Source organism: Plectropomus leopardus, chromosome 4 (genome assembly GCF_026936395.1).
Source record: "Plectropomus leopardus strain MGB_pleo_1.0 chromosome 4, ASM2693639v1, whole genome shotgun sequence".
NCBI classification, from domain to species: Eukaryota; Metazoa; Chordata; class Actinopteri; order Perciformes; family Serranidae; genus Plectropomus; species Plectropomus leopardus.
In genome coordinates, this window is record NC_142179.1 from 20,588,397 (window position 1) to 20,616,039 (window position 27,643).

The 27,643-nt window shown below is 40.6% G+C and overlaps 2 protein-coding genes across 3 annotated transcripts; one reads left to right on the plus strand and one right to left on the minus strand.

Moving 5' to 3' along the window:
- Positions 1-11,478: 11,478 nt before the first annotated feature.
- ficd (FIC domain protein adenylyltransferase) lies at positions 11,479-14,059 on the plus strand. The gene is made up of 2 exons (XM_042487726.2): positions 11,479-11,749; positions 12,552-14,059. Exons 1-2 carry the CDS (start codon positions 11,479-11,481, stop codon positions 13,631-13,633), a joined length of 1,353 nt encoding a protein of 450 aa, XP_042343660.1. The 3' UTR covers positions 13,634-14,059.
- Positions 14,060-16,589: 2,530 nt separating this feature from the next.
- Positions 16,590-27,497, minus strand: sart3 (spliceosome associated factor 3, U4/U6 recycling protein). 2 transcript variants are annotated; one of them, XM_088076795.1, is made up of 19 exons: positions 27,258-27,497; positions 24,715-24,841; positions 24,512-24,616; positions 24,236-24,420; positions 23,535-23,640; positions 22,280-22,404; positions 22,035-22,190; positions 21,274-21,412; positions 21,022-21,129; positions 20,840-20,917; positions 20,694-20,752; positions 20,203-20,312; positions 19,984-20,096; positions 19,827-19,903; positions 19,111-19,282; positions 18,574-19,046; positions 17,530-17,682; positions 17,209-17,393; positions 16,590-17,100 (listed from the first exon to the last, which is right to left on the minus strand). In XM_088076795.1, the coding sequence occupies exons 1-19, from the start codon at positions 27,453-27,455 to the stop codon at positions 16,911-16,913; spliced, it is 2,859 nt and encodes a 952-aa protein (XP_087932921.1). In that variant the 5' UTR covers positions 27,456-27,497; the 3' UTR covers positions 16,590-16,910. The 2 variants fall into 2 exon arrangements, with proteins under 2 accessions (XP_087932921.1, XP_042343659.1); XM_042487725.2 differs by having other exon boundaries at positions 18,574-19,031; positions 27,258-27,494.
- Between the last annotated feature and the right edge of the window lie 146 nt (positions 27,498-27,643).

A 27,643-nucleotide genomic window follows, 5' to 3' on the forward strand; every position in this document is an offset into this window, starting at 1 on the left:
AAATGCAAATGTTTGTTCTCCCTTTCTATTTTCCTTTCTCTCATCACTCTTTTCACTTGTCAAACAGCGACTGAATGGCATTACTGCCCAACTCTTCTTTTTTGACTAAAAATGTGAGAGTTGATAATAAGTAATAAGTTGTTAATTTATTACAGGAATACTTCATGGCATGACTAATTAATAAACAAGCCGTCATGTTGTGGATGAAGTATTCTTTTAACTCCACCTTTGCTCTGTGGAAAATATAACAGAAGCCTTACATCTTCCCTCCCATTTCTTTAACAAGCACTGTATGTTAAGTATTTTGTCTCATCGCTGTATGAATAAATTGAAAGCAGGCATCAAACAAAAGCAGAGACGTCCTGCAATCTGTTTGGAAAATCTGCCCAGAAATGTGTTTGTACCAAAATACCAGTATATTGGATTTTACTGAGCAGACATATTGTGCATCAAAGCATTTGTTATAAAACTAGCTTTAACATGAGGGAAATTGAACTAATAGGGTATAAAGCAGAAATGTCATAAATTGTAATGCAGCTATGATAATCCAATATGGCTCTGGATCTGTGGTCTTATGAGATCATCTGCACTGCTTTTAACCATCTAAATCCTGTTAGAGTGATCAGAACAGATCCTATGACACTGAAAAAGTCAATTAATAACTCTAATCCTCCAAGTGACCCAGGCTCATGATCACGGGATTTCTGCGTGTAATCACAGCGTCACAACTGAATTGTGCCTCAATTGTGCCTCCAAAAATTAGTCAGTTCGTCATTTTGTCATAAACCAAGGGCCTTGACAAATTTTGCTGAAACTCTCACTACATTGTGAAAGAAGCACATGAGACAAATGTAAAAAAAAAACAAACATGTCCCTCCTCCGTTTCCAACTGCTTCTGGCGGCACAAGCGAGTGCATAGGCTTGTTTTTTAACATTGGAGGGGACACATATGAAACGAGGGGTTTTGGGTCCACCAACAGAAAATTCTCGACTTTCTTACATTCTGGTGAAATTCGATTTTTTTGCATCAATTTCTGATGTCAATTTCTTTAATTTTTCCAAAATAAAAGTCCTTATTATTTCATGCTTTTACAGGGCAGTAGAAATACACATGTTCTAAATATAGAGAGGGACATGTCCCCTGCACCAACAACCAATCAGAGCCAGGGAGTCTCTGAAGCAGTTATCATGTCAATTACGGTGAGTGAACTGTGTTCAAACTGTCAAATGAGAAAGTGCTGATCAAATATGAATCACGATTCTGTTACTGCATTGCCTTTTTTTCACCTAAAATGTTTTTTTAGGAACATTATTGTAGTGTACTGTTTTACTGTGAAGTGAGAAAGTTTGTGACCCCGCCATCTTTGAAACAGTTGACCAAAGTGCCAAGCATCACCCACCAGCCAGGCCAACTTTCTCATTTTACAGCTATACAGTACACTAAAATATGTTTCTGACACCATCTGAGGCGAGAAATAGGAAATACAGTAACAGAATCTTGATACATATTTGATCAGCGCTGTCTAGTTTGACAGTTTGGCTGCATTTTATGTGCAGTGATTGACATGATTGACAGCTGCATTCAAGACTCCTTGGCTCTATTTGGTTGTTTTTGTTCACATCCAGTAGAAGTGCATCATGGCAATAGAGTGGGCAGGGGAGTTTTTTTCCCACAAATTATTGGTCTCACTTAGTGCTGTGTGAATACAGTGACAGTTTAAGCAGACATGAAAAAGTTATTTTTCATAATAGTACCAACTGTAGCTTTAAGGTGTCACTGACCAGTTGATTGGCAATATACTCTAAGAGGAACAACAAACTCCATAAAGCATAATGATAAAATAGATGATTGATTTGTGACTTTTAAGACAGCAGGTATTTGACGCAGACATTATGACAAGCCACTGTAATTTTGTATTTTTGTTTGTGTGTGTGTGTGTGTGTGTGTGTGTGTGTGTGTGTGTGTGTGTGGCAATTGGCTGCAGAAAGGCACATTAAAAAAGCAATCCAAACTGGGGCTGTGAGAGCCCTTCCACTCAGACAGTGTGATTAGTTTTCCCTGCCACAAAATCATCAGCCTGCATTTGCAAAGTCTCATAAACAAGTTACAAAACCGCTGAAGGCGAGCACTTTCAGGGGAGCACACATAAGCAAACACTGTCATCTGCTAGTATTGTGTTGTATTTAATCGTGTTATAAGGAGCTATAATTTTATTTTGTACTCCCCCTGTACATTACCAAAGAAACCAAACAAAGTCACCAGCCTGTCATCCCGTGGTGGGTGAAGAAAATAATGAGCCGCCCACAGACGCTGACTCATCGCTGTGTGCTGTAAAATATGCCTGTTAGTGCAGGAATTGGTAGATTTGACAGAGCTGGCTCCTTGCACATCCCCTTCTCTGAACGACACAGGCCAGTGTGGAAGTGAAATAATAAGTGAAACAGCAAGTAGCACCTGAGGGAGGTCCTCGGTAATGGGTGCCTCTCAACAGAGACCTAATTATTTCTGTCTCCTGTCTTTCCGACAGATCATCTACTCATCTGTTGGCCCGACTGTGGCCCTCGATCAGGTGACCGGCCTGCGGGACCTGATCGGGTATGTGTGAAACCAGGCCTGAGGGAGAGAGGCAACTGACAAACAAGCAAATAAGACAAGGGTGAACACATCATGCCTATCACTAAGAATAAGATCTGATACAAAAAGATGCCCATCTCTCCTAGTGCCCCGAAAACAAACACAAATTATTATGTTTGTTCAGTCATTCATAAAAGGTGTTTCTCTGTGAAATGGCTCCCTTTAGGCCCTTGTGACAATGAAAAAGAGGAAAGACAGCTTGGAGCATGGGTTGAATAAATCATGTCCAGTCTCTCTAGGCTTAAGGCAAGGTGTCATGAGTAAAATGCATCCACTCTACCTTCAGTAAAATTAATTATCTATGATCCCCCTGGTTTATATATGCCTGCATTTTATGGACTGTCTGTAAGATGTAACCTCAGTCAGGCATATTCCTCCATGAAGTTTTCGTCAAGCTCGTGGACATGACAGACTGCCGGACAGCTTCTTTAGGAAATCCCAGATGAGACTCACGAGTGGTAGCAGCAAGTATTTGCAGTGCTTTGCTGCAGAGCTCACAAAGGAGCTGAGCAGAGGAGTGGGGGCGGTGAGCGAACAGCTTAAATAAAAAACCTTATTGTCAATGCTGTGTTGGATGTACTGTATGCTGTAGCCAGTAGAGTACTCTCAAGCCCCACTTGAGTTCTCTGCCTCTACTACCTGGCAGACAATGATGTATTATAAGCTAAAGGTCAGGGACACGTGAGCGACTCAGAAAACTCAGTGGTGCAGTAATTGTCTCGTCGTGTAAAATTTTGCCTTAACAAAACTTTTTTTCTTAAGAAGTTTGCATTTCAGTGATTCAGCTTGCAAAGTGAAGTGAACACAGTATGAGGTCTATCTTTAATATAAGGGAGAAACTGTAGATCACTACAAGGCAATCTATCATAGTATAGTATGTTATGTATACAAAAACGGTTTTCTTATAAATAAACATATATAGACAGATAAGATATAGATATAAAAGATGGCCTCATGTTACAGATAGGCTTTTAATAAAAAAAACAACCAATAAAATTGCAGAAAACACAGAGTCCATACAAATATATAAACATGGTAATACTAAAACAACAATGCTTTTACTATTAATTGTTTGTATGTCATATGTTTGGTTTTGAGGTATTTTAATAGGTGGGGTGTAGAGGCAATGTAACACAGTAACACTTTCATTTACAATGTGGAGCCTAAGCAAATGCAGATTATTCAATATTTAAATATTGACCCCCAGAGTAACAGGTGTGGTAATATTAACAACAAATAGGGATCCACAATAACATGAGTAAAGAAACAAGTTAACTGCTAGGGTTTTTAAAAGCACAATAATTTATTTCATGCCCTTTGGGATAGCCAACAGAGGAAAGTTTATCATCTCACTGTGACAGTGTCCAGGACAGTGGCCCGTCTCACAGTGCAGAGAAACTGTGAGGACAGAGTTCCAGTAATTACCTGTTTGACACCTGGGGAGGCAGCACCGTCTCTCTTCTCTGACCTACTCTGAGGACAGCAGAGGGGAGTCTCAGCATGCACAGGAGGAGAGATGGAGATGGAGGAAACATCAGATGACTGTTGTTGTGAAACAGTGAAGTACACTGGTTATTTAGTTGCGGGTGTTTGAATGTCCCTAGAGGAGCCCCGGGACAGGTTGTCCTCTGCTCTTGTAGCAGAGACATCCTGACCTCCCAAATCGTCTTGTAACAGCACTTGTCATTCTGCCAATGCGTGTGTGGATCTCGCATTATAGAGCAAACCCTCCTTTTAGAGGTATTTTGTATGCTGACAGTCGAGGACAGTTGTTGCTCCCAGTGCAGCTCTCCTTCACTCTGTCATCCATTTTACAGCCCCCTCATCCCTGCTCCCTGAGCCATCCATACTCGGAGAGTGGAAAGAGAGCCACCATCCCTCTCCCTCTGACTGTCTAACGAGATCCTCTATCTCTGACACCCAGCTCTGTCACCCAGAACAAAGCCTCTTCTCAGACAGAAAGGCAAGCAGGCTGACGGCTCCACAGAGGCTGGGGAGAGAGCACGAGTCGGGAGGGGAGGAGGCGAGGAGCCTGTGCCAGAGGGATTTATTTCCTGGCCTGACAGGTTGCTTTTTTTTCCAGGTGGGCAGATGGATTTTCTACCTCTTGAAGCACAGTCCCAGCAAGTAGTGAAAAGACAGGGTGTTATTTTAATAGTCTGTGACAGGTCATCTATGGAGTGTGCTTCAAGTTAACGTGTCAGCTGGTGTGAGGACAATGCTGATATCTGTAGCAACCTTTTCCTCTACTGCAAAATATTCACTTTAATCCACACAGTTTAATGAAAAAGCCTGTAAGTCATGTCTCATGCATCACAGTCATTTAACAACACTGATACAGGAGATAAAAGCAAACTGCATGAATGCATTACAGATAACTGACGCCTAACTTTTCATGCGACTATGCTGTTCTGATAATAATCCCAAAGTGACATGAGGCGTTTAATTGCATAAACACAGCAAAAACAGAATTAGCACTCATCAATGATTTTCACTGCAGACTCAGTTTTATCTGTTTCCACAGCTGAGGGGGTTTTAGCTCAAATGAGCATATGCCAGATGGGCATAGAATTAGTCCACAAAATGACCCGAGGGCCGCTCATTTCATGCCATCATTTCTCTTCCATTAGTTGCCCATTCTGCCATATTTGTCCTTGCTTTTCAACTAAAGCCGGGTCTAAATTCAGTTGTTGTGTAACCTCATATTGAGAAGTGGCAAACATATCACTGCTTTAATTCCCGTCTGTTGAATAAGCAACTGGGCTGCAGCCAGATAACAGAACTGATGTCTCAGTTTAGCATCCATTTACTCTGTTAACCCTCAATTTAAAGACAAAAGATCTGAATTAATTTCCTCCTCACTTCTGTTTTGGGAACACCACACCAGAAAAAGAGGAGGTTTCACTTTGAAGAAACTAGATCACAACCACAAAGTCAGCTTCATAGGAAACCTTGTTGAGCTAAATGCCAATGAACTTTTTCCAAACAACATAAGGCAAATAATAGTGATCTAAAAGTCATAGCCTGATCTGTAGGGAAATCAATCACAAACGTTATTATGAGAAAATAAACATATATATAAATATTTATTTTCTTTTTGAGCTAGATTAAAACTAAATTGTCAAAATCAAACCAGAAAATGCAGAGATATCCAGAAGTAGTATGTAGTATTTCATATGGGCTAAACTCCAACAACACTGGATCCTGCATTTCCCATAATGCATCACCTACGGCACCTTCACATTAGACCTTTCCTGCCTGGTAAAACACCCATGTCCTGCTTTACGCTGCAGGTTCCTAACTCAGGTTTTCTGTTACGAATTTGCAAACCAAGACGAGATAGCCCTGATGACATCACCATGACATGGTGTTATTTTCTCAGATTTGCCAAAACTCCTCCAGAGCCACAGACAATATTACGCAACAGTTTTCACAGGAATTTTTTTTTTGTGTGTTTCATGGCGAGTAAACTGACACCTTACAGCACTGCTGAGCTCCTCATCAGACAGCACTCCTGTGACTCAACAGAATCTGCCCCTCTTCTTGACCTGCAGAGTTGGTTTTGCTTGTATCCCAGATCGACACACAATGATGGGAAGAGGCCTAAAACCTGAAGCCCTGAGCTTTGGAGAGTAATAAAAACAGTCACAGAGTCATCTTTTAGCTCATTTCTAGCATCTAAGCAGCTGTTTTGCTGAAAGTCTTCCACACATACTGGCTGTTGCCAACACTTAAATTTACTGGAATTGAAACGGTTTTGGCAAATTTGATGATTGTTTCTACATTTAACATTCAGGGAATATTAGAAAATATAGTGCATACATTTTCTGCACGATGCTACCATAACTTAAGACAGTGATGCTCATATCCACAGTGAACATCAAAATGAAACCAGAAGGATTTGTAGACTCCCCACACACCTGATCTAACCCTCTCTGTGAGGTTCTGGCAGCCAGAGTTGAAGTGGATGATAAGTCCGTCCCCCAGAGAAGTGAGGTCTCTGTTTCACGCCTGATGGTCTCACTGGAGAGATGTGTGGAGGAGAACTTAGTTAGTCTTTTGACAGGAGGTGTGTTCCTATATATTAATAGGCAATGCTACTATTTTGTGCAACTGTCCACTATATGTCCTCCTAAACACACACTAATATATTACCATCATCTGACTGTGTTATCTGGATTTATGTATGATTTTATTTTCAGTGACGCTGTTTACTAAACACTTTTCAGAAACTGTACCTGGTTGCAGCCAGGTCTTCATCATCATCATCATAATCATTAAAAAACATAAACGCATGCAACAATCTACACAAATAAGGACAAACAGTACAAACTCAAGCTAACCTCAAATGATGACAATGCAAGAAACATAAATGCTGAACACGTTAGGTGCTGAGATCACATGCAAATTCAACTAATACATGTGCAAACAAATGAGACTTTTTTTTTTTGTCCTCTGAGCAGGAACTCTTTGTCCACAGTCTGATGTATGGGCTCAAACTCCCTCTGCAGGGACTGATCAGGACAGTTCAGTACAGCCTGGGTCTTCCTCAGGACCTGCTTCAACTGCAGCTGACTCACCTCAATAACTTTTCTGGCCACATTGACAGACTTGTGTTGATTAGCCAGATTCAGGTTTTCAAACTAACACAATACAGAAAGACAGAACAGACTCAGTGAAACTTCTATAAACAGAGACGTCACTGTACCGAACGCACTGAAAGAGTTCCTTTTTCTCAAGAAATGCAGACGTTGTTGGACTTTTTTTTAGAAATTGCAAATACATCTGGTTGGAAGCTCAGCTTACTGTCAAAAACCATACCCAACATTTTTGATTTTTCACCAGTCAATTACATTCCCCTCAATATATGTAAGTTTTGGGTAGGGTGCTGATGATCCTCTACAGTTAATGATCATGTCTTTGGTTTTGTGAAGCCACAATTCACAGGTTTGTTGTTGGTCTCAGCCCAGTGAAAACAACTTAATCCTTTGTTTTGAACTATTGTAAATTTATAAAATCATCATAGCAGTTGTCATTATCTTGTATTATCCTGCAGCTTCACATGGCCAATACTTTCATTTTGCTTTATTTATAAATGAATCGAAAATAGTCTTGAGGAAGTGGAGGATGAAGAAGAGTTTGGGTTTCCATTCTCTCTGGTTGTTATAGTACAGCATCTATAGCGGCCCACAGGCTCTGGAATATGCCAGAGGCCACTGGACAGGCTGCGTCTGTTGATACTTTAAGATGCACCTTAAGACACATTTTTATTCCCTGGCTTTTAATTGTTTTTTACCTGGGTTTTTTTTATTTATTTTTTTTATGTGATTTCATGGTTTTCTTTTTATTACTGTTCTTTTTTAAAGTCTTGTTTCACTCATCTGCAATTGTATGTCTCTACACTTATACACACATACCGTATGTCTGTCTTTGTTAAGCACTTTTTTTTACAAAATCAGTTTTGCTTTTTAAAGTGCCATAAAAACGAAATAAACTTGTAACTTTACATTGATAACAAATGTGGAGATACAAACCTGTGAAGGCTTTCTGTTCTTTTTTTTTACTCATTGCAGCCTGACTGCAGACCAGGTTTCATGCATTTGGGAGTGAAAGCTGCTTCCCAGCCAAAGAGTAATAATAAAAGTGTCTTGGTGCAGTGGCAAAATTATATAGCACTAAGTCTGATTTGAGCCACAGATACAGTAAATTCAGTCTGTATCCCGCAGGCAGCAATAAGCCGTTCCTCCCCTCTTCAATCACTGACAGCACGTTGATTACATGAGTATTACCCCAAGGTTTCTTTCATTCTTTCTGTCTTTCTTTCACCCTCTCAAAGAATAAGAAATGAATACAAACATACTCTCGGCCAGTATTAACCTGCTGCAGCCTCCTCTTTGCTTTGAGAGGTGTATGACAGAGCACATGAATAACAGGAGTAAAGAAATATAAGCAGCTCCAGCACGGCTGTTCCATTATGCTCCAAGGTGAAATTGCTGTGGGTCAGATCAGCACAGAGGGACTCTGTGTTGGTAAATGAGGTTAGTGTACGGCTCCACGGCTTACTGTGAGTACAGCGTGCAACATGACTTGACAAATTCAAAGCACCAAATTTCAGACAGACCCACTAAATCTTTAACTCTACACAAAATCATCTACATGCTTGTTCATTCATAACTTTCTCTGTGCTGTCTGTGGCAGCGCGTTGCTGCAGAGTCTCAGGCTGTGTGTGAATATCAGCTCTTTAGAGCCAATAGCCTGCCATCTGCTGAAGATACATCTAATAGGGTTGGCTTTGGCATGAAGCCAGGAATCAATCCTCATCACCACAGGCTGCTCCCAGCTGGTGGAAATGTTGATAAAGGCAATTTCACTATAAATAGATGACATCTAGAAGTACATCGGCTTTCACAAAAATACATGAAACCCAATAAAATTGAATCCCAATGACATGAAGGACAAATAGAAATGAAAGATTACAAAATGTTAAGAAAGAGGAAGCACATTAGGCTGACAGTGGAGATACAATCTTCATATAAAGCAAATATAGATTCCCTTTTTTTATTGCCTTCACAAACTGGATTGCATAAGGAGAAATCTTGATGGAGCTGATTTTGAAGTCAAGAGTGCTGCTGCAGTCTTCAGAGGATATTCTGTGCTATGACTGTGATGTGTGTTTAACAGAGCAGTGCTGCCCTCTTCTGTTTGTTTGTACACTTACATTAAAATGAAAAGGTGAAGGACAACTATCATAAAATCAAAGAATACTAAAATGAATTGGGCAGGCAACTTTGTATTCAATTCCTAAATTCAAACTATGTAAAAAATAATTAAAAATCCTATTTTGTAACCCAATCTGAGTCCCAGAAAGTGAATGGCAGTCAATGCCATCAAGGCACAATAATTGGATTTTTTTCTTTTCCTTAGTAAGAAATGACAAGGTAACTGTGATGAATCAAATCAAATACTAATCCATTTATGCTCTATAGCCAATTAATCTTTGTTTTTACGTCAGGGTAGATGCGATTGAGTGGCTTCCTGTGATAATCAACTGTAGTATCAGATTGGTATTGGAAATGGCAAAACTATTAGCTCAACCAATTTTCATGAGTATTTGCACCACTTGTTCATGCTGAAGTAATTGTGCTGGGACTGCCTGTTTATAATGAGGACAACAAAACACTGTAGGCCACCTAACGTGTAGTCGTCATAATCACACAAATTTGGAGCAATCTGCAAAGAGTTGCACCCATAGACTGTGAGCCTATATAAAGATCTTTGTATATAGTCTGTGGTTAGTTAATCTTACTTTTGATGGTGTTTAAAAATCAGAAAATAGTTTACAGTTTGTTGTTGCATCTTCTATCCCCAATGCATACTTCACCAATATTCTACCCCACTAAATACATTTGAATGATTAAGAATATTTTGTATCATATGTAATATGGGAAGTGGAATGGCTTTACAAATGTCGCTATATTCTCTGTAGGGGCAAATTAAATTTAATATAAATTTGAATTTCTCAATAAATGAATCAAGTTGTATGAAATGGCCATGTTCATCCAACAAATCAGTAACATGTAAGACATTTTTCTCATACCACTCTTGTTTAAATAGTCTTCCTAATTGTAATGGCTCTATTATTCCACAGGGTGGAGACATGTGGTGTGAAATTATGGGTGAATGTCATTTTCCAGTGACGCAATACTTGTTTTTTCCATGTAATATCACTATGAATTGTTGGTATGATTTAAGTCGTCGTGTTTTTATCAATTGTAACATTTTTTTTTTTTTTCTCAAAGATATAAGTGGCTATTATGATGATAATGTAACACATGTCTAAATTATGTTTTGGGTTCTTTTTTTATTTTAATGGGGAAATTCTTTGTTTAGCATCACACCCCTCTTTTAATATTGATTGATTTCAATTCAACCCTTTCCTCTCTAAATCTCGTTAATACCAAAAAAAGCATCACATTTTTGGATTATTACAGAAACTTATTTGGTGACACCCCTGTTGTAATGTGAATATGTATTATTTTTGTTACTGTCCATGTCATTTTATTTTTTTATTGTAATTTTTATTTTAATAATATTTTAAATATCTTTATTGCCGCATGTATTGATACAATGTTTATTATGTATTATTTTCTGTGTAGCAGGTCATTTTTATTTTTATTATTTTTTGTTTCTTTTAGTGCTCTCGTGTATATCTGTGCTCGTCTGACTATTTTGCGTGTGTGTTTGGGAAATAACTCTTAATTGGTAGTTTGGAGACGATTTCTTGCCCTCCAACTTTTTTTAAGCAGAGCTAATGTTGTACTGCTGCTGTACAGTAATCACTGCCTTACAGGCTAAAGTTAGGGCACCAATATTCCACAACACACCAATCACAGACCGTTACGAACCATTTGTTGTATTGCTGCGTTTTCAGCCAATCGGCAGCGAGCTTCAAACTGATTCTGACCAATGATACTCCAGGATGTTGACACGCTGAGACTGAGGAAGTGGATGATGTGTATTTATTGTACACAACTATACCGTCTAGCGCTGACACCGGTAACAAGTCAACCGCTGTGTAAACGTTAATTCAGTCGGTATTTTATAGTTTCATTTAGAGTCACATACATGCGACAGAGTGCTAAGTTGACCTAACTGGCGTTAGCGAACTTACGAGCTGTAAAAGTTGGGTAACTGGGTGAATTTTCGGCAGTGTTGGCGTCTCCCAGCTGTCATGTTGACCGTGTTTTCTCACCTGTCCGCCGGCCTTCGGCTCTCCTAGCTGGCGCTGGACATACATGGGGACCCGTGTGACCAGAGGATGGAGCCTGTGACCTGGGACCATCATGGCTGCTGTGACGGTGTGGAGTTATACCAGCGGCCGTCTGCTCGGAGGATGGGGCCCGCTTCTGTGTGTCCTCCTCGGCTCTTTGGTGGCCGTCCTGATGCCTCTGGTGGGGGTGGAGGATCGGTGCTGTGCCGCCCTGAAGGGCTTCGCTCAGCTCCGCTGCCAGCTGTGGGGCAGCTCCCAGCAGCCTCCAGCTGTGCAGTCCACCAGCCTCACTGTCCCATTTACTGCCCTTGATGTGCTGCCTCTGAGGTCCAAGCCGAGCAAAGGTACAAACAGTTCAGCTTAGTGCCATATGTCAAAGATAACACCGGATATCTAAGTCTAATACAGCCGGTGTAAACCGATCTCTCTGTGCGGTAGCGTTCTCCAGTCCTTCCGGCTTGTGGGCTACAATTTCTTTCGTTTTAATATCATTTCATTCACATCAATGCGACATTCAGCTTCTCAGTTCACTCAACTCCAGCACATGTCAAATTGAGTTTGTTACACTCACACCTGTCCCCGCAAACAATCGCAGGTAGGAACTAATGGAAGGAACTAAAGTCTCACTTGAGGCCAGGGGGCATCAAATAGCAACTTAATCCTTTGAAACCTGATTAAATTGTGAAAAAGGCGATGAAGAAATGACCCATAAATAGTGAGAAATTCGTAAACAGAAAATTAGCGCCAAAAAATAAGTAAAATAAAAATCAGTGGGGGTAATAATTATAATAAAGATGATAATTCTTTAACAAAATCTATTTTATTTAATTATGAATCTAGTTTTCTGGACATTTTTACCTTGCTTATTTTCATAATTTTCAAAATCCTCTCAATTTTTGCATTTTCCAAGACATTTCTTGCCTAGTTGCTCCTTGCCTCTGCCTCACATTTTGGGAAGAAATCAAACTGATTTGCTCAGGGTACAAAAGTTTAATTATTTAAAAGGCGTCTGAACGAAATGTTGCGTCAACATGTTATTAGCCATTGACTCCAATAGAAGTGGCACTATTCGTTCTTTTATAGTTTTCTTTCTCTGTACTCTGTCATCTGTGTTGGAGTTGACGCTGTCCATCATGTTCTTTGCAGAGATGCAGCTTGAGGCCAAAGCGGCGCTGCAGCAGGCTCTGGAGATGAGGAAACTGGGAAAGAGGGAAAAGGCCCACAAGCTGCTGGTGCACGCACTCAGCATGAATCCAGACTTTGTGGATGCCCTGACAGAGCTGGGGACCATTCTAGAGGAGGAGAAGGATGTGGTCCAGGCAGACCACCTGTACACCAAGGCCTTGGCCATCTCACCATGCAATGAGAGAGCTCTGGTCAGCCGGGACCGAACTCTTCCTTTGGTGGAAGAGATCGATCAGCGTCACTTCGGTATCATTGACAGTAAAGTGCGCCGGCTCATGTCTATTCCTAAAGGCAACTCTGCACTCCGCCGGGTGATGGAGGAAACCTACTACCACCACATCTACCACACAGTCGCAATCGAAGGCAGCACGCTCACTCTGTCTGAGATCCGTCACATCATTGAGACACGCTATGCTGTCCCTGGGAAGAGCCTGCAGGAGCAGAACGAGGCCATCGGTGTGGATGCAGCCATGAAGTACATCAACACCACGCTGCTGTCCAGAACAGGAACCATAACTGTCAGTGACATCCTGGAGATTCACCGACGGGTGCTGGGCTATGTGGACCCTGTGGAGGGAGGGAGGTTGCGTACCAACCAGGTGTTTGTGGGCCACCACATCCCCCCGCACCCTCAGGACCTGCAGAGACACATGCAGGAGCTGGTTCAGTGGCTCAACTCTGAGGAGGCCCTGCAGCTGCACCCCGTGGAGTACGCAGCTCTCGCCCATTACAAACTGGTGTACGTGCACCCGTTTGTAGACGGCAACGGACGCACGTCACGGCTGCTCATGAACCTTGTGCTCATGCAGGCGAGATACCCACCAATCACTATTCGCAAGGAACAGAGGGCTGAGTATTATGCAGCTCTAGACACAGCCAATGAGGGCGATGTTCGGCCCTTCATTCGCTTTATAGCCAAATGTACAGAGATGACATTGGACACATTGTTGATTTCTACAACAGAGCACGCCGTAGGACTTCCAGGAGCTGGCCAGGACCACACCTGCGCCGAATGCAAGCAGACCATCCCGATTCACAACTGAGCTGGAGACAGGAGGAGAATCTAAGAGCTGAGAGTTGCCTTTTAGTTTGACCATATTCCACCAGGATCACTCTTTTCTGCTTCAATCTTCCAGACCTGCTGAATTCATTGAAACTGCTGCAGGATGTTGACTTCTAATCTGATTTTGCTGTTTGAGGTTTGCTTCCAATTAAAAGAAACCTTTTTACCCACTTTTAGTTTCACAATATTCCCACAGAGTGTTGATGAATTTCAGTTCTCATCAGAATAAGTTTGACTGCTGGTGATGTGACGAGGGAAACTTTATCATGTTGTTTGACCTAAGAAGCTTTGTTGTGGATGTGTGAATATTTAGTTAATGATCTTTGGGATAGAGGGGCTGTCTCATAACACTGTAAGCACTTTGTATTTATTTTATTTTAAAATAAAAGTGATCTATTAACTTCCATCAAGTCTTTAAGGTGTTTAAAAATGAACGAGGCTGTGAGTGTCATGCTGGGATCAAAGATGTTTTACATGACTTTATTAAAACAAGTTTTAGACCAGAAAAAAATATACATGACATGACCTTTTCTTTTTTGTTTTTTACAGGACCCAAAAACACAAGGGTAAAAAATGATAGATAATGAAACAAGCAGGTAAATAAATACTGTGATAGAACCAACCAACAAACAAAAAAGCCATTAATTATTTACTTCTATACCAAATTCAAAACATCAACTATAGAAATTATACAAAACAACAGCAATGCACACATACCACTTTTTAGTATTGAACATAAAACAGAAGGTGACTTTAGAGACCAACATATTTAGATTTTTTTTTTTAGAGTAGGCCACTGTGGTGAGAGCAATACATATAGCTTGTATTCCATCTGTTTTTAAAACATAGATTTCTATTTATTACAAACTATGGTGACCTCTTTTGAAATTAGCATACTGAACACTATGTACACAAACGAAAATGTTAATATCCAAACAGGATGAGTGGGCAAATGGCCGATTTCTAAAGTGGGATAACAGAAATGGAAAAACTGCATAGATTCTCTACTTGTGTCGGAGCTGCAGACCTTTATATGTGTAGATGACGGCAACAGCTTTTTTACACAGAATACTGAAAAGCTGTCTGCCAAGTTCAGAGGGTGAAATCAACTCGACCAATCACAAAGTGACCACATTTATAAAAGTGTACTAAGGTTTCTGTTAATAGCATTCTAAGGATTCACTTTTACAGTGTACACAGAACACAGTTTCACATGTACTTTCTAGTATTTATAGCTTTATCTTAACTTGTAACGCTCTCAACTAATCCATGTCTTCTCTTGTTTAACTTGTTATTATGGATGAATCTGCCAATTATTTTCTTTATCGTTTGCTCTACAAAATTTGAGAAAACTGAAAAGTTCCCATCACAATATCCTAGAGCCTAAGGTGATATTATTAAATGTAATTTGTCCAATCAACAATCTAAAACTCAAATACATTCTGTTTTAACAAAATGGAAGTAAAGAAAAACAATAGTCTAATGCCTGAGTTCCCGAAAATAAACTCAAAATCCAATTTTTCTTAAGAAAACTGAAAAATACCCATCACAATTTTCTAGAGTCTTAGGTGATGACATCACGTGTTCTGTCCCATCATTACTGTAAAACCCAAAAATATTCTAATTCATAAAACGTAATAAAAGGAAAAACAAAAATATCACGTGAGATGCTGGTAACAGACTCAGACTCTTGAACAGACTCAACTTAGAAGATTCATTACCAAATTAGTTGCCGATAGATTTTCTGTTAATCAACTTATCGGTAGACCAAGGATACTCAACTTGCTTTTGCCCAGGGGCCACTTTTGGAAAATGACAAGTGGCCGGGGGCCAGTCACCAGCTGCTGCAGCCCTGCACAGGTCAGGCGTATGCAGCGTGTCGAGGATTTGAGGACATTCAGGACTTAGCCAGAACCTTTGTCAGGGAGTCCAGGGGATCCTCCTCTGGTACGTTTTTGTATAAAGCTCGATTTTTATGCTTTATGTGCATTTTGGCACATTGTTTACATTTAAAGTACAAAAAAAATCAGTTTATTCATTGTGAATTAGAAAAGGTTGGACGCCACCCAGCACCCTGTCACGGGCCAGACTTGGCTCACGGGCTGTAAGTTGAGTATCACTGCGTTAGACTGTTGGGCAAGCAGCCACCAAAGCAGCAAATTAGACCTTTTTTTCCAGCATCATTAACACCCTGCTTTCATGCAGTCAGAGTTTCACAGGGTGAAGGGAAAATGGTTCAGTTCCCTGTGAATCCCTCTTCTGGGTCCACAGCACATAAATCAGACTGATATCTAAAACAAGTGATTCGATGGTGGATGTTTTTACCCTGAACAGACAGGTCAGTCACAGTGATGCATGAAAACAGAGAAATCATGAGAAAGTATACTTAGAGTAGCTCTGTAAATACTATAACTGATATCAAGCATCAGCAGTGTGACATATTAGGACAGTTTTCATACTATAATAACATGCCCTCAGGACAAGATGAAGCCAAGTAATTAAATGGACCCTCTATGGACTCCATAGCATCATAATACTTATGATGAATAGCAGATGGTAACTCACAGATAGTATTACGTAAAAATAATGAATAAGCTGTATTATATAGGCAGTTAAAAGTCTTTGCTTGCCTTGTTAAATCTGTCAAAATAAATTACACAACAAAAATCCTGTTTCCTAAAAACGTCTGGAGAATATGTCTTTTCATCACTGGAGCACATCCAACTTCTGCGCGCACACACTCTCTCTCTCTCACACACACACACACACCATGTATAATACACCACATCCTAACTTTTGCATATAACCTTTTTAAACAAAATTCACAAGTTTGTCTGAATATTGGAAAAAAACAAACAAACAAACTCTTCCCATATGCTTCTCTCAGATCCCGTTCACATTACACAACAAAAGAAGACACTTTGCAACATGAGGCGTACAATTTTAGATACTGTATATTTACACACAAATATGATACACTTCTTTTTATATAAAATAGCCTGCCAGCCACCTTCAAACAAACAAACCAAACGAAAACGATCTGTCACACTGGCGAAAAGTCTTGGTTGAGAAAAGGATTTCCGATGGAGGGCAGGAGCTCGGCGATTAAGGCAAATCTCGCAGAACGGATGATGAGAACAAGACAGAGATTAAAGGGAAGCCGGGTAACCAATTACAGAAAAATCACCAACACTAATTTGTAAGGACACAAGATGGCTTTCAGTGTGAAGGCAGTCATAATTCTCTCGCTCATCTTCTCACTTGCTGAGAAGCATCTTGGCAAAGTCTGAATTTGACAAAGGTTTCGTCTCTCCGGCTGCCGCGCTGCTGGCTGCTGTTGCTGGCGCCTGCTCAGCCGCAGTCCCATTCCTCACTTTGCTCACAGGCCCGCTTTGTCGATGCAGGGAGCGGGGAAGTAATGAGAGCTGGGTGCGTCCTCTGCCTCTCCTGGGAGAACAAAAAACAGCTTTACTTCTGTACAGTTGAAGATCTGACGATGGAAAACTTCCAGAACATTTCAGTTGGCATGAAAAAGAAATGCGTCAGTAAACTTACGATCCAAACACCTGGCGAGGCATCATGTCTGACGTTCTGTTGGAACCAGCTTTATCCATCATGTTCCTGCGAGGAGGGTTACTAATAGCAACAGAGATTTTGTTGCCCTCTAAATCCATCCCGTCCATTTTCAGAACTGCGTGAGAAGCCTGGGCCTCATCTGCAAACTCAACATATGCCAGACCCTGCAGAGCCGCACAGAGAGAAAGGGTTAACACAGCAGCAGCATCTGCATGGACAAAGGTGGTAATCGTTATCTTAACCAGAACGACTATTTATAGCCAAACATCTGGACACTATTGTCCTGCCCTTTATTCTTACCTTGGGTTTTCCTGAGCGATACGTGACCAGACGAACTTCTTTGATGGTGCCGTGACTTTTGCAGAGTTCCTCCAGTTGCTCTTTAGTGCACGAAAACGGCAAACCAGAGATGAAGATTTTTTGTTTCTCCATAGATGTGTTGTATTTAAAAACCTAAGGGGACATTAATGTAAAGAGGTCATTTGTATTGTTAGTTATCAGGTTCAGAAAGTTAGTTATCAGTAAAGACCACCTGTTTAACAGTCATTAATCATACAGCCCTAACATAGAAAACCTGTAGGGACATTACATGACCTCGAATAATTCAATATTACACCACTTTTTTCAGTACCTCCCAGATGTTAAAATTAATTAAATTAACACAAGATAAAAGGCATTAAATGAATAGACAGATTAACTAGACTTTGAAAAAAATGTTTTAGATTATTTAATGGTTCAGTGTGTAGGATTTAGGGGGATATATTGGCAGAAATGTAATATAATATGCATATTTTCTTTAATGTATTATCACCTGAAAATAAGAATTATCATGTTTTTGTGTAAGTGAGCTGTTTATATCTACATAGGGAGCCAGTCCTCATCCATGGAGTCCAATATGTTCCTGCAGTTGCCCAGAATGGACAAACTAAAGGCTGGCTCTAGAGAGGACCATTTGCATTTTTGCATTGGCCGCTGTAGTTAGCAGCTCCTCTGCTACGTGCAGAACAGCTTCAGGAAAACACTGAGTTTTACAATGAAACTGCTTCATTCAGTGTTTTTCCTGGCTTAAATCTCCCTGTCTTTGTTTAATGTTTGTTTATGAGAGGAAGAGACCTCTGCAGATAATTTGTCTCCTGGTAATAACCTCCTGAACAATGAAGAATGAAGGAATTCAGCTGGTTGCAATGTGCAATCCACGCCGCTAGATGCCACTAAATCCCCTTAAGTGTTACACACTTTTCCTTAAATACCTTTTAAAGCCTCTTTTCAATGATGACTTTCCGAAACCTGCTGATAACTGGTTATAATAAAAAAACAAAAATCTCTACTTGCGTTCATATTTACCTTAAAGTCAGGATTTTTGTTTTTGTCTACACAAGGTGACACAAACATGGGCCTGCCCTCCACTTCCTGTCTGTCCAGCTTCAGGGCCTCAGGGACCGACACCGGGGATTCAAACTGTACATAGCAGTAGCCTTTGAAGGTCCCTTTGTTGCCGAAGACAGGGCGAATCTGTTTGATGGGACCGCAGCTCTCAAACAGCGTCCTGAGCTTCGCCTCTGGCTCTTGCAGGGTGTACGCCAAGTTGCTGATGAAAACGCTGCTGTTATCATTGCGGAGCTCAGGCTTGTCATCGTTCTGCCTCTGGGCAGCGGCCGCAGCTTCCTGCTGGGCTCTTTTATTACCAGCTGGAGCGGGCTTATAGCCAGGGGGAGCGTTCCTCCCAAAGAGTCCTGTCTCTGTCTCCATGTACTCCTCTGTGGTCTGGTCCCCGTTTCCTCTGTGCCTTTTGGGAGCTTGTTCTGTCACACAGGGGACTATTAATTAGGAATAATTTACCTAAAACTAAAAAGGTTCATCATAAAAACGATCATTATTTACCTGAGTCATCATTCCACTCATCATTATAATCATCCTGCTCTGCTCTCCTCTTCTCTCCCGCTCGAGCTCCCTTGTGGATCTTCTTCTGAGCCTTCTTCTCTGCTTTGGCCTTACGCCGCTGATCAGCTCTCTCCTCCTCCTGCCGAGCCAGGTTGGCTTCTTTCTCAGCCACCTGACAGATGGGTAGAAAATGCTGACATGAGCCAAAAGCAGCTAAATGATACACCTGTCCAGTTAGGGATGTCACAAGAACAAACAGTTCAGTATAAAGCTTATGCAAAAATTCTGCAAACGTGACCATATCTTATTTTTCTCCAGTTTTGTAGATACCAGGGGTGCGGTTTGTCTGGACATGGCGGGGTTCATATACGCCTACATGTGTTCTAGTCTGCTGTTAAATCCCAAAGGAAGAAGAACCCTTACCAGCATGGAGGAACAACAACAACAACACGAGGAAAACGGTGACAAATGCAGCTACGGAGACAGCTGTGCCTCAAAGTGTTTTTATTCCTGAGACCAGTCATTTTGTTGACTTTGCAATGGGAGTATCGTGTAGTCACACAATGCTACAAACGTCAGCGGCATGACGCAGTGCTGACCGTCTATTCAGTACTGAGCATCTCGCTGCATGTTTGGGTTTTTTCTGGTCCCTGAGAGTTGAAAAACGTTCCTCTTTGAATAAAACGCTGCCCTCCTCACTGTCGCTTTTTACCTACCTTAGCTCGCTGCTCATTAATCCTGTTCAGCCGGGTCTCTGTCTTCTGCACTGCCACGTCCCAGTCCTCCAAAGAGCCTACAGGCGACAACGCACTCTGTAATATATGAAAATCATCTTTGCTTTTGTCATGTTTGATTTTTGGTATTGGGACTCACCTTCCACCCTCTCGAACGTGAGCAGGACTTCACTCACATGCTCAGGGTAGTCTGAGGTGCACTGAACTGCTCTGTGGAGAGCTTTCCGGCAGTGAACGGGGTCTCCATAAGATCTACGAATAAAGATCAAGATCATCATATATAAGTTTTGGCTCAGAAAGGTGTCAGAACTTCACTTCAATCAACTTTAATTCCCCATTCAGACACTGACTGACAGACCTTTCAAGGTTATAGTACTCCAGCCACATGTTGGCATATTTTGCGTTCCCTTTTGTCATGATACTGTCCCACAGCTCTCTGGCTTTTTGGATGTTCTTGCAGTGGAGGGCCTGACGGGGAGAAAAAAAACATTATGCAAGGTTCATTTGTACAGTTTTTCCATATTACACGTGTGACAATGAGGTTATAAACACATTAAAAGATCATCTTTTCACATTTTGTATAGCACTGCCATAGTTTAGTTACTGGTCCTTTCCCATGTGTCTCCATGGCCCTTAAGGAGTAATCTCACTGTGCATCGAGGTCATTTGAGAGAATAAGTATATATATAGTTTACACACTTCAGCTATTGCTAGGTTTAAAATGGACAAGCTCATTTCCTTTGTCCTATGATTTCGTAGACAAGACAGTTATATATAAAAGGAAAGAACACAATTCAACATAACAGACATCCAACTCTTGAAAATGGTCGTCATAGTAACGCTGCTTACCTCTATCCTTGCCCAGATCTGCATTATAATACAAGATGGATCTCCACTTTCACCAAATCCTACAGTGAAACAAGACAATGAATTATATGAAAACCAAACCAAGAACACCACAGAAGTAATTCTCAGTCGGACTCAAATCCACATACTTTCTTCAACATCTTGTTTCATGTAGTCGAGAGACCGAGAGAAAGCTCCTCGTAGCTCCTCCAACTCTTTACTTGATTCTGACAAAAAACGGAGGATACACGGATAAGAAGAAAACAGTGAGTGAACTGAATAGTTTCTAAACGCAAAGACAAAATTCTGTTTCACACGCAACTGCTCTCACCTTTGCTGAAATCCACTCGTCTCCTCAGGTAGTCGAGGTACGCCTGCCAAATTTCAACATAATCTGTTGCTTGAATGAAACCTGCATTCAGCGCCTTTTCAAAAACATCTGTGAGAAAAAGAAAGAAACTATATCATACAGAAAAGTAAACCGGAAGTATACCGGAATAAGACTCTGGGGTTTCCCTCGTAAGAAACAAACAACTGCATGAGAACAGCAACGGAGTCGCTCTCGCCGCACTTTAGTGGTTACCTGAGACAGTCTGATGGTCGGCTCCGTGTCTCTCCAGGGCGAGAAGGTAGCTCTTCCACAGACCCATGGTCCATGGGCAGTTCCTGACGGCGCGTTCATGAGAGGAGAGAACCAAGTCTTTGATCTTCAGCTGACGATCCTGCCGAGTCCAGACACAACAAATAACAAACTTGTTCAAATAATCTTAAACAAGCTGAAAGATGTACTACTTAAGATTTAAAGAGTCACTTTTAGGAGCAACCACATTTTCTAACAACCCTGGGCTCAAATAGCTACAATAAAACTCCACGTTGGGCTAGTGGATCACAAAGTGGTATAAAACAATAAAACGCATCTTATTTTTTTGGAGTGGATGATGAAAGTGGCTATGGATTGATAACCTGGTGAGACCATCCTGATGACGTGAGCTCAACATTGTGTTTGGCTTTCTGTATCAGTCTGGACTCGCTGCCATCAAAAACACATCAAAATGTCTGAAACTACATTAAAAGATTTTAAAACCCATAAATCCATTTTTGGAGGCACCGTTGAAGAAATCACTGGCTGTTATTTACCAAGATATGCTCAGTGCAACATTTTGATCCTAGCTTTTTAGCCTTTGCTGGCAGACCGTGGCGTTGGCAAGTTTCAGGCTGCTGAATAAGAGCAGTCAGACTCAGGGGTAATGCCATGTGAAACCAGTCCAACCTACACAGCAAGATTACAGCCTGACTGGGAGCCCTTTAAGGACAACACCACGCCAAACACTGACCATTACTCACAAGATAGGTGTTGTATTTCGCCCACATGTCTGGTACCAGGCAGTTCTCTGCCAGGGTCCTCTCAAAGATGATCTGGATCCGTGCTGGGTCGCCCTCCTTTAGTTCAAAGTCGATGTAGGACTGATACTCTGCCAGCTTAGGAGGTTCTGCTACGATCTGCCGCAAGACAGCATAATGTGGATATTACGTATTGCAAAAAAACTGTTATTTAAACTCATAAAAAGGACGACGATTGTAAAAGTTACCAGAGATTCTTCAAAAGATTTGCACTTCTCCATCTGCTGCACAGCCTTTTTGTACTGATGTACGACCGTCTCAGCCACCCCATGTTCAGACCACTCCTCATACTCTGCATAGGTGGCCTCCATGTCTACAAAGCAGAAGAGCTCAGTTTAAGGACATTTTTCTACCATATCAATACAGATACAATCACCCAGGGTTTCCCACACATTTAATTATTTGTGGTGGGCCGCCACGATTAAAACATCTGCCAACACAAATAGATTCTCTAGTGCTTTTGAAATATATATATATATACACCGTACGGTAATTCACTGCATCACACTCTCAGAGCGTGAGTGTAATGCTGGCACCAACACAGCAGCAGACCACCAAGTGCAGTGATGGTGAAACTCAGCTGTTCATTGTGCTGGGTCTAAAAGTTTGAATTCGCTCACACTGCACTCTGCTTCTCCTCTCATCCATCAATCTGATCAGTTCAGACCAGAACAAGTGATCAGTTATCAGCACCACACATTAACTGGTGCTGACGGATAAAAGTAACTCATGGTGAGTTTCCCCGGTGCTGTCGTAATACTTTTGTTATTATTTACTAGCACGTGGTAAATATCGTTTGTTCTTCCAACATTGGGTTGTGTTCTTAAAGTGCATTTGGTTGGTCCTCCAGTTTCCCTTTTCGAATGACAAATGCAGACTTCTGCCGCCGGCTGCATAGAATGTTTGCAAACATGACAGTGGTCATTTTTAACGTGTGACAATTTCAGATGAAAATGCAGACTTGGGTGTGCAAGGCCTTAAAATAGAGTAAAGTATAATTTTTAAGTTGCAAGAATGTGGAAATTTGCAAATGTTAATATACAGTGCATATCCTCAGCCTCATACAGAAGTGAATTATTTAACAAGTGAGAGGTTCAGGTAAAAAAAGACATTAAAACAGCGCAGAAATGCCACCGGTACTCATTCAGCTAGGACAGAAAAAAAACAGAACAATATTAGACCATCTGGCTCTCTCTCGCCCACTCATGCAACAAACTGAAAGCATGGTCGTGCCTGGAGAGGCCTGGTGTCTTTCTAAATCTGTATGGCATTTTAAAAGCCACATCATAACAATGGCTCACTTTTCTTATCCCACAAGGCACCGTTATTTTTTTAAACAGGGAAATTTACAGTTTTACGAGGTTTTTTGACATATAGCCCTCACAACATGAATCCTGCTTGTTTTAAAGCGGTCCGTCTGGACAGACAAGGCGTCATGCTTACCCATTAAGGGGATGGCCAGCTGGCGGCGAAACAGTGTATGGATACGCTCGAGCTGAGTTTTCAGCAGCTCCTGCTCCTCACGGCTGGGAACCCTGCCAGGGGGAGGCTAAGGGGAAATGCAGCAGAGAAAATGGTGTCAAAATTTAGCAAAGAACCATTTAACATGAAAGGAATCCAAATCAGCATTCAAAATATTTGTATTCTTAGTTAAAGGTAAGATACGGTTGCTGTCTGTAAACAGTATCACCACAGAAAAAAGTGAAAGCCAACCTCAGATTCACTCCGCTTGCCATTTGGCCTTGCTATATTTGCGTTTTTTTGACGCTGTGTGTGTGATTTTGGTAGATTTTTCTTGGATAAAAGCTGCTTATGGTCTCGCACGTCTATATATTGCTTGTTTTTTTTTTATGAAAATCCTGCATAGTATATCTTTACGTGAGTGGATAATCATTTAAAAGCATTCTTTTAGACAATATTAACCTGACGGAGAGAGACGAATATTGCCTGCAACTATTTTATATGCAACTACTTTTCTATGTTACAATGTTTTTCATCCAACGAGTGTGCATCTTGTTTTTTTCTAATAGCGTTTTTGAAATTTCATCGTTCAAAATAAATCTCTCTCTGGAATACATCAAGCAGCAACAAAATTGAAACATAAATGTGATCACTGAAAAGATCCTAGTGATGGAAACACAGACCTGCACTGTGGACAGAATGGCGTTCTCAAACTCTCTGTACGCCTCCCACACCGCCTGTCCCTTGGTCATGTGAAGCCCCACAGCCGTCACAGCTCTCTCAAAGATGGATCTCACCTTGTCTATCCCGCCTGGTGAGCCCATGCCACCAATTGAATACTGAGCATACTCAAGCCAGATATCTGGACCTGGGTACAAAGACAAAGAATTCAACATGAGGACCATGAAATAAATAAATGTCAAATTTAAAGGTAATTAACGATAGTGTGATGTACGCACATATGTAGTCTTTTACAGCTCTCTCAAAAAGTTCATAGACTTTCTCTCGGTTTGGTTCCTCCTCAGTCAGACGGATCTCATCCTTGAGCCAATCTAACCAGATCTCTGCAGAGTTCAACGAAACATATTCTCCGTTAGAAATAACAAACAGAGCTGTTGTCAAATGATACTAAAAACAAAAACAGTATCAGACATGCACCAACCTTCAGTGAGCGGGAAAAGCTCACTCATCTTCTGCCTTGCCTTTCGCAGACGGAAAAGTTCTCCCTCCTGCTTCAGTAGTTTGATAAGATCCACATGGCAGTTGTAGTCGAAAGCATTGATTGACAGCTGAAAAGTCACAGAGGTTAAAGGGGATTACACAATGAACAATAATAAAACATAATTATGTCATGGTTCTTCTGTATTTATTTAGCAGTGATTTAGTACCGCTGCCAAAGAAAATGTCACCTCTTATTCATGTCACGTTGATTAAATTGTGAAAATGTCAATCCAACAAGGTTAATAAATTACACAATTACACAAAAAAAGTTGATACAATATATACAATAAACTGACACTCAGTTGCTGGTTTATTGGGTATACCATCTAACACTAATCTAATGCAGTCTAATAAATACGACCTATATTTCAGAAGGGTACTCAGCTTTATTATCATTTTGGAATTTTAAGTTTGTATTATACCAAGAGGTACTTTGAGTATTTTTTTTTCTATTAATTTCAGTGAAGGCTAACACTTCTCGGCTCACAACGATGGGGAGTTTTTCCTTGGTCAATGTCGATATCGTATGCTGTAAAGCCCTCTGAGGTAACTTGTGATTTGTGATAATAGGCTTTATCTATAAAATTGACTTGACACAACAGCAACACAAATGGCAGCATCCAAAATGACCATAAAGTTGAATCAACACCTCTTAAAATAATTATGACATAAACTCAGCATTTTAACCTTTAGGTAGGTGGGATTTGTTTTAAGCAGCAATTATTATATATATTTTGAAAAACACATCCCTAATATACATATGTTAATATTCACTAATGTTTAAACACGCTCAAAATATCCCCCTAAAATAGACTGATAAAGAAAAACATAAAGAAAAAGAAAGTGCTGTGCTACAAGGGACAGCCACACATCACTATCTGAAACAATCATTAGTAAATAAATTTAGAAATAAACTTAAAAAATTGCCATTATTACCACCACTGGTTCTAATATCACAGAGTACTGCAGAATCTGTTGCTCAACTATTATGGGTAGATGCAATTAAAGTCAATCACTGTTCTGTTTCTATATTTTCAAATGTATTAAAAAACTAATAAAACTATCAAATTAGTATGCATTATTTGTCTTACTTGGGCTATATCACTGTCGACTGTTATAGTTTTATTTACAAAATTGGAATGTAAAAAATTAGGGGTCGACCGATACTGGGTTTTCAAGGCTGATACTGATACAGATTATTAGTACTTAATGCGACTAATAACCAATATTTAAAACTGATATGCATTTACAATAAAAATGAAAATATTTGCAGAAATTTAGAATTTGAAATATAACAAACTCCACCACAAAACTTTGTTTAAATGCCTTTAACAAATGTTTTATCAAAACTGAAACTTGTGAACATCGTATACAGCAAGTTCCCCATAACTTTTATTACATAAAGTTAAAAAAAATAAAAATAACTCCCTGAGGTTTTACAAAATGAAAGTTCCTCCCATGCTCAAACTTTTTTTTGCCTTTCCTGGTGTTGACTGAGTGTAATATACTCACGTTTTCATTAATTCATTTTATTAGCCATCATTAAAATAAAACGCTGATACAAATAATCAGCAAAATGCCAAATATCCGCCCTATATTCAACCAAGTCAATAATCAAACGACCCCTATCAAAAAGGGTCTAAAAGTCATGGTATAGTATGTAATTAAAAAGACACAGTGTGTGTACTTTTCCCGTGTGATCCTCAATCATATGCTGGCTCAGTTATTACAACTTTGAGAACTCCTGATGTAAAATGTTTGTTACAAAATACTGTAAGTAAGGTCAGTTTAAATGTTTTGATAGCAAAAAAATATTCTGGGGGAATTATCCCTAGATCACAGCCAAGATCACAGCAGGTGTGGATTATAAACGGCCACCCTTAATGTTAAACAGGTGATCACGGCCCTGGATTTTTTTGCGGGGCTGCCTGATAAATTGAGTGAGACAAAAGTAAAGCTGCTGTAATGTTACAAACTTGATTTCTCTCTGCTGTTACAGTGAAAGCACAGACTGCAGTATTTACTGTATCACTGCGACAGATCTAATTTAGAAAATTGTTATGAGACGACGGCGTGACATCCAGTAAAGTTAGGACAATGTGAACTTTAGATTTGCACATGTATTTCCTCCCTAAGCTATACTGGGAGCTTTAATGATCCACTGGAGTGAGATGGTAAAAAAAAAAAGGCGCGTGTGACACGAGACAAGCCATTAGCATCACAGATTAGCAAGTCTGCTAATCACGACAGCTATGTGGCTATGTGAATGACGTCGTTTCACATGCGCTCATTTAATTGTTTTGGATAACAGCAGCTAACATTAGTAACGTTACATTTTCAGTTTCTGTTAAACCAGAGCAGGACAGAGCAGCTAATAGTTTTAAAGCTGCTGGTTCGTTGGGGCTGAATGTGTTTACCACCCATTCATTCCCATTAGCTCGTCGGCTAACGCTGGTGAACTCAGCTTGACTGTTGGCTAATTACCTGCTCCTCCAGCCGCTGGATCTCGGCTTCGTTTTCTTTCTCGTCCTCCGACGAATCGTCCTCTTCCTCGTCTGAATTTTCTACTCCCATGCCCTCCTCCTCCTCTTCTTCCGATTCCATCTCCCTCTCCTCCATCCCTGCATCTTCCTCCTCCATGTCTTGCAACTGCGTTTGCTCTGCGCTGCTTGACGCTGCCATGTTGGAAACGCTGTCTGCCTGGTAACAACCCAACGAGCCCCAGAGCGACCACGCTGAAGTTCGCTTCACAATCGTAGCTTCCGATTCAGCAGTTAAGGGGAGCATTAAGGGGAAAGTAACTTCAAGTAACAGCTTTTGGCACCCCTTACTGTCGTGAAAGCATGTGAAACATTAAAGGTGTTTAATGT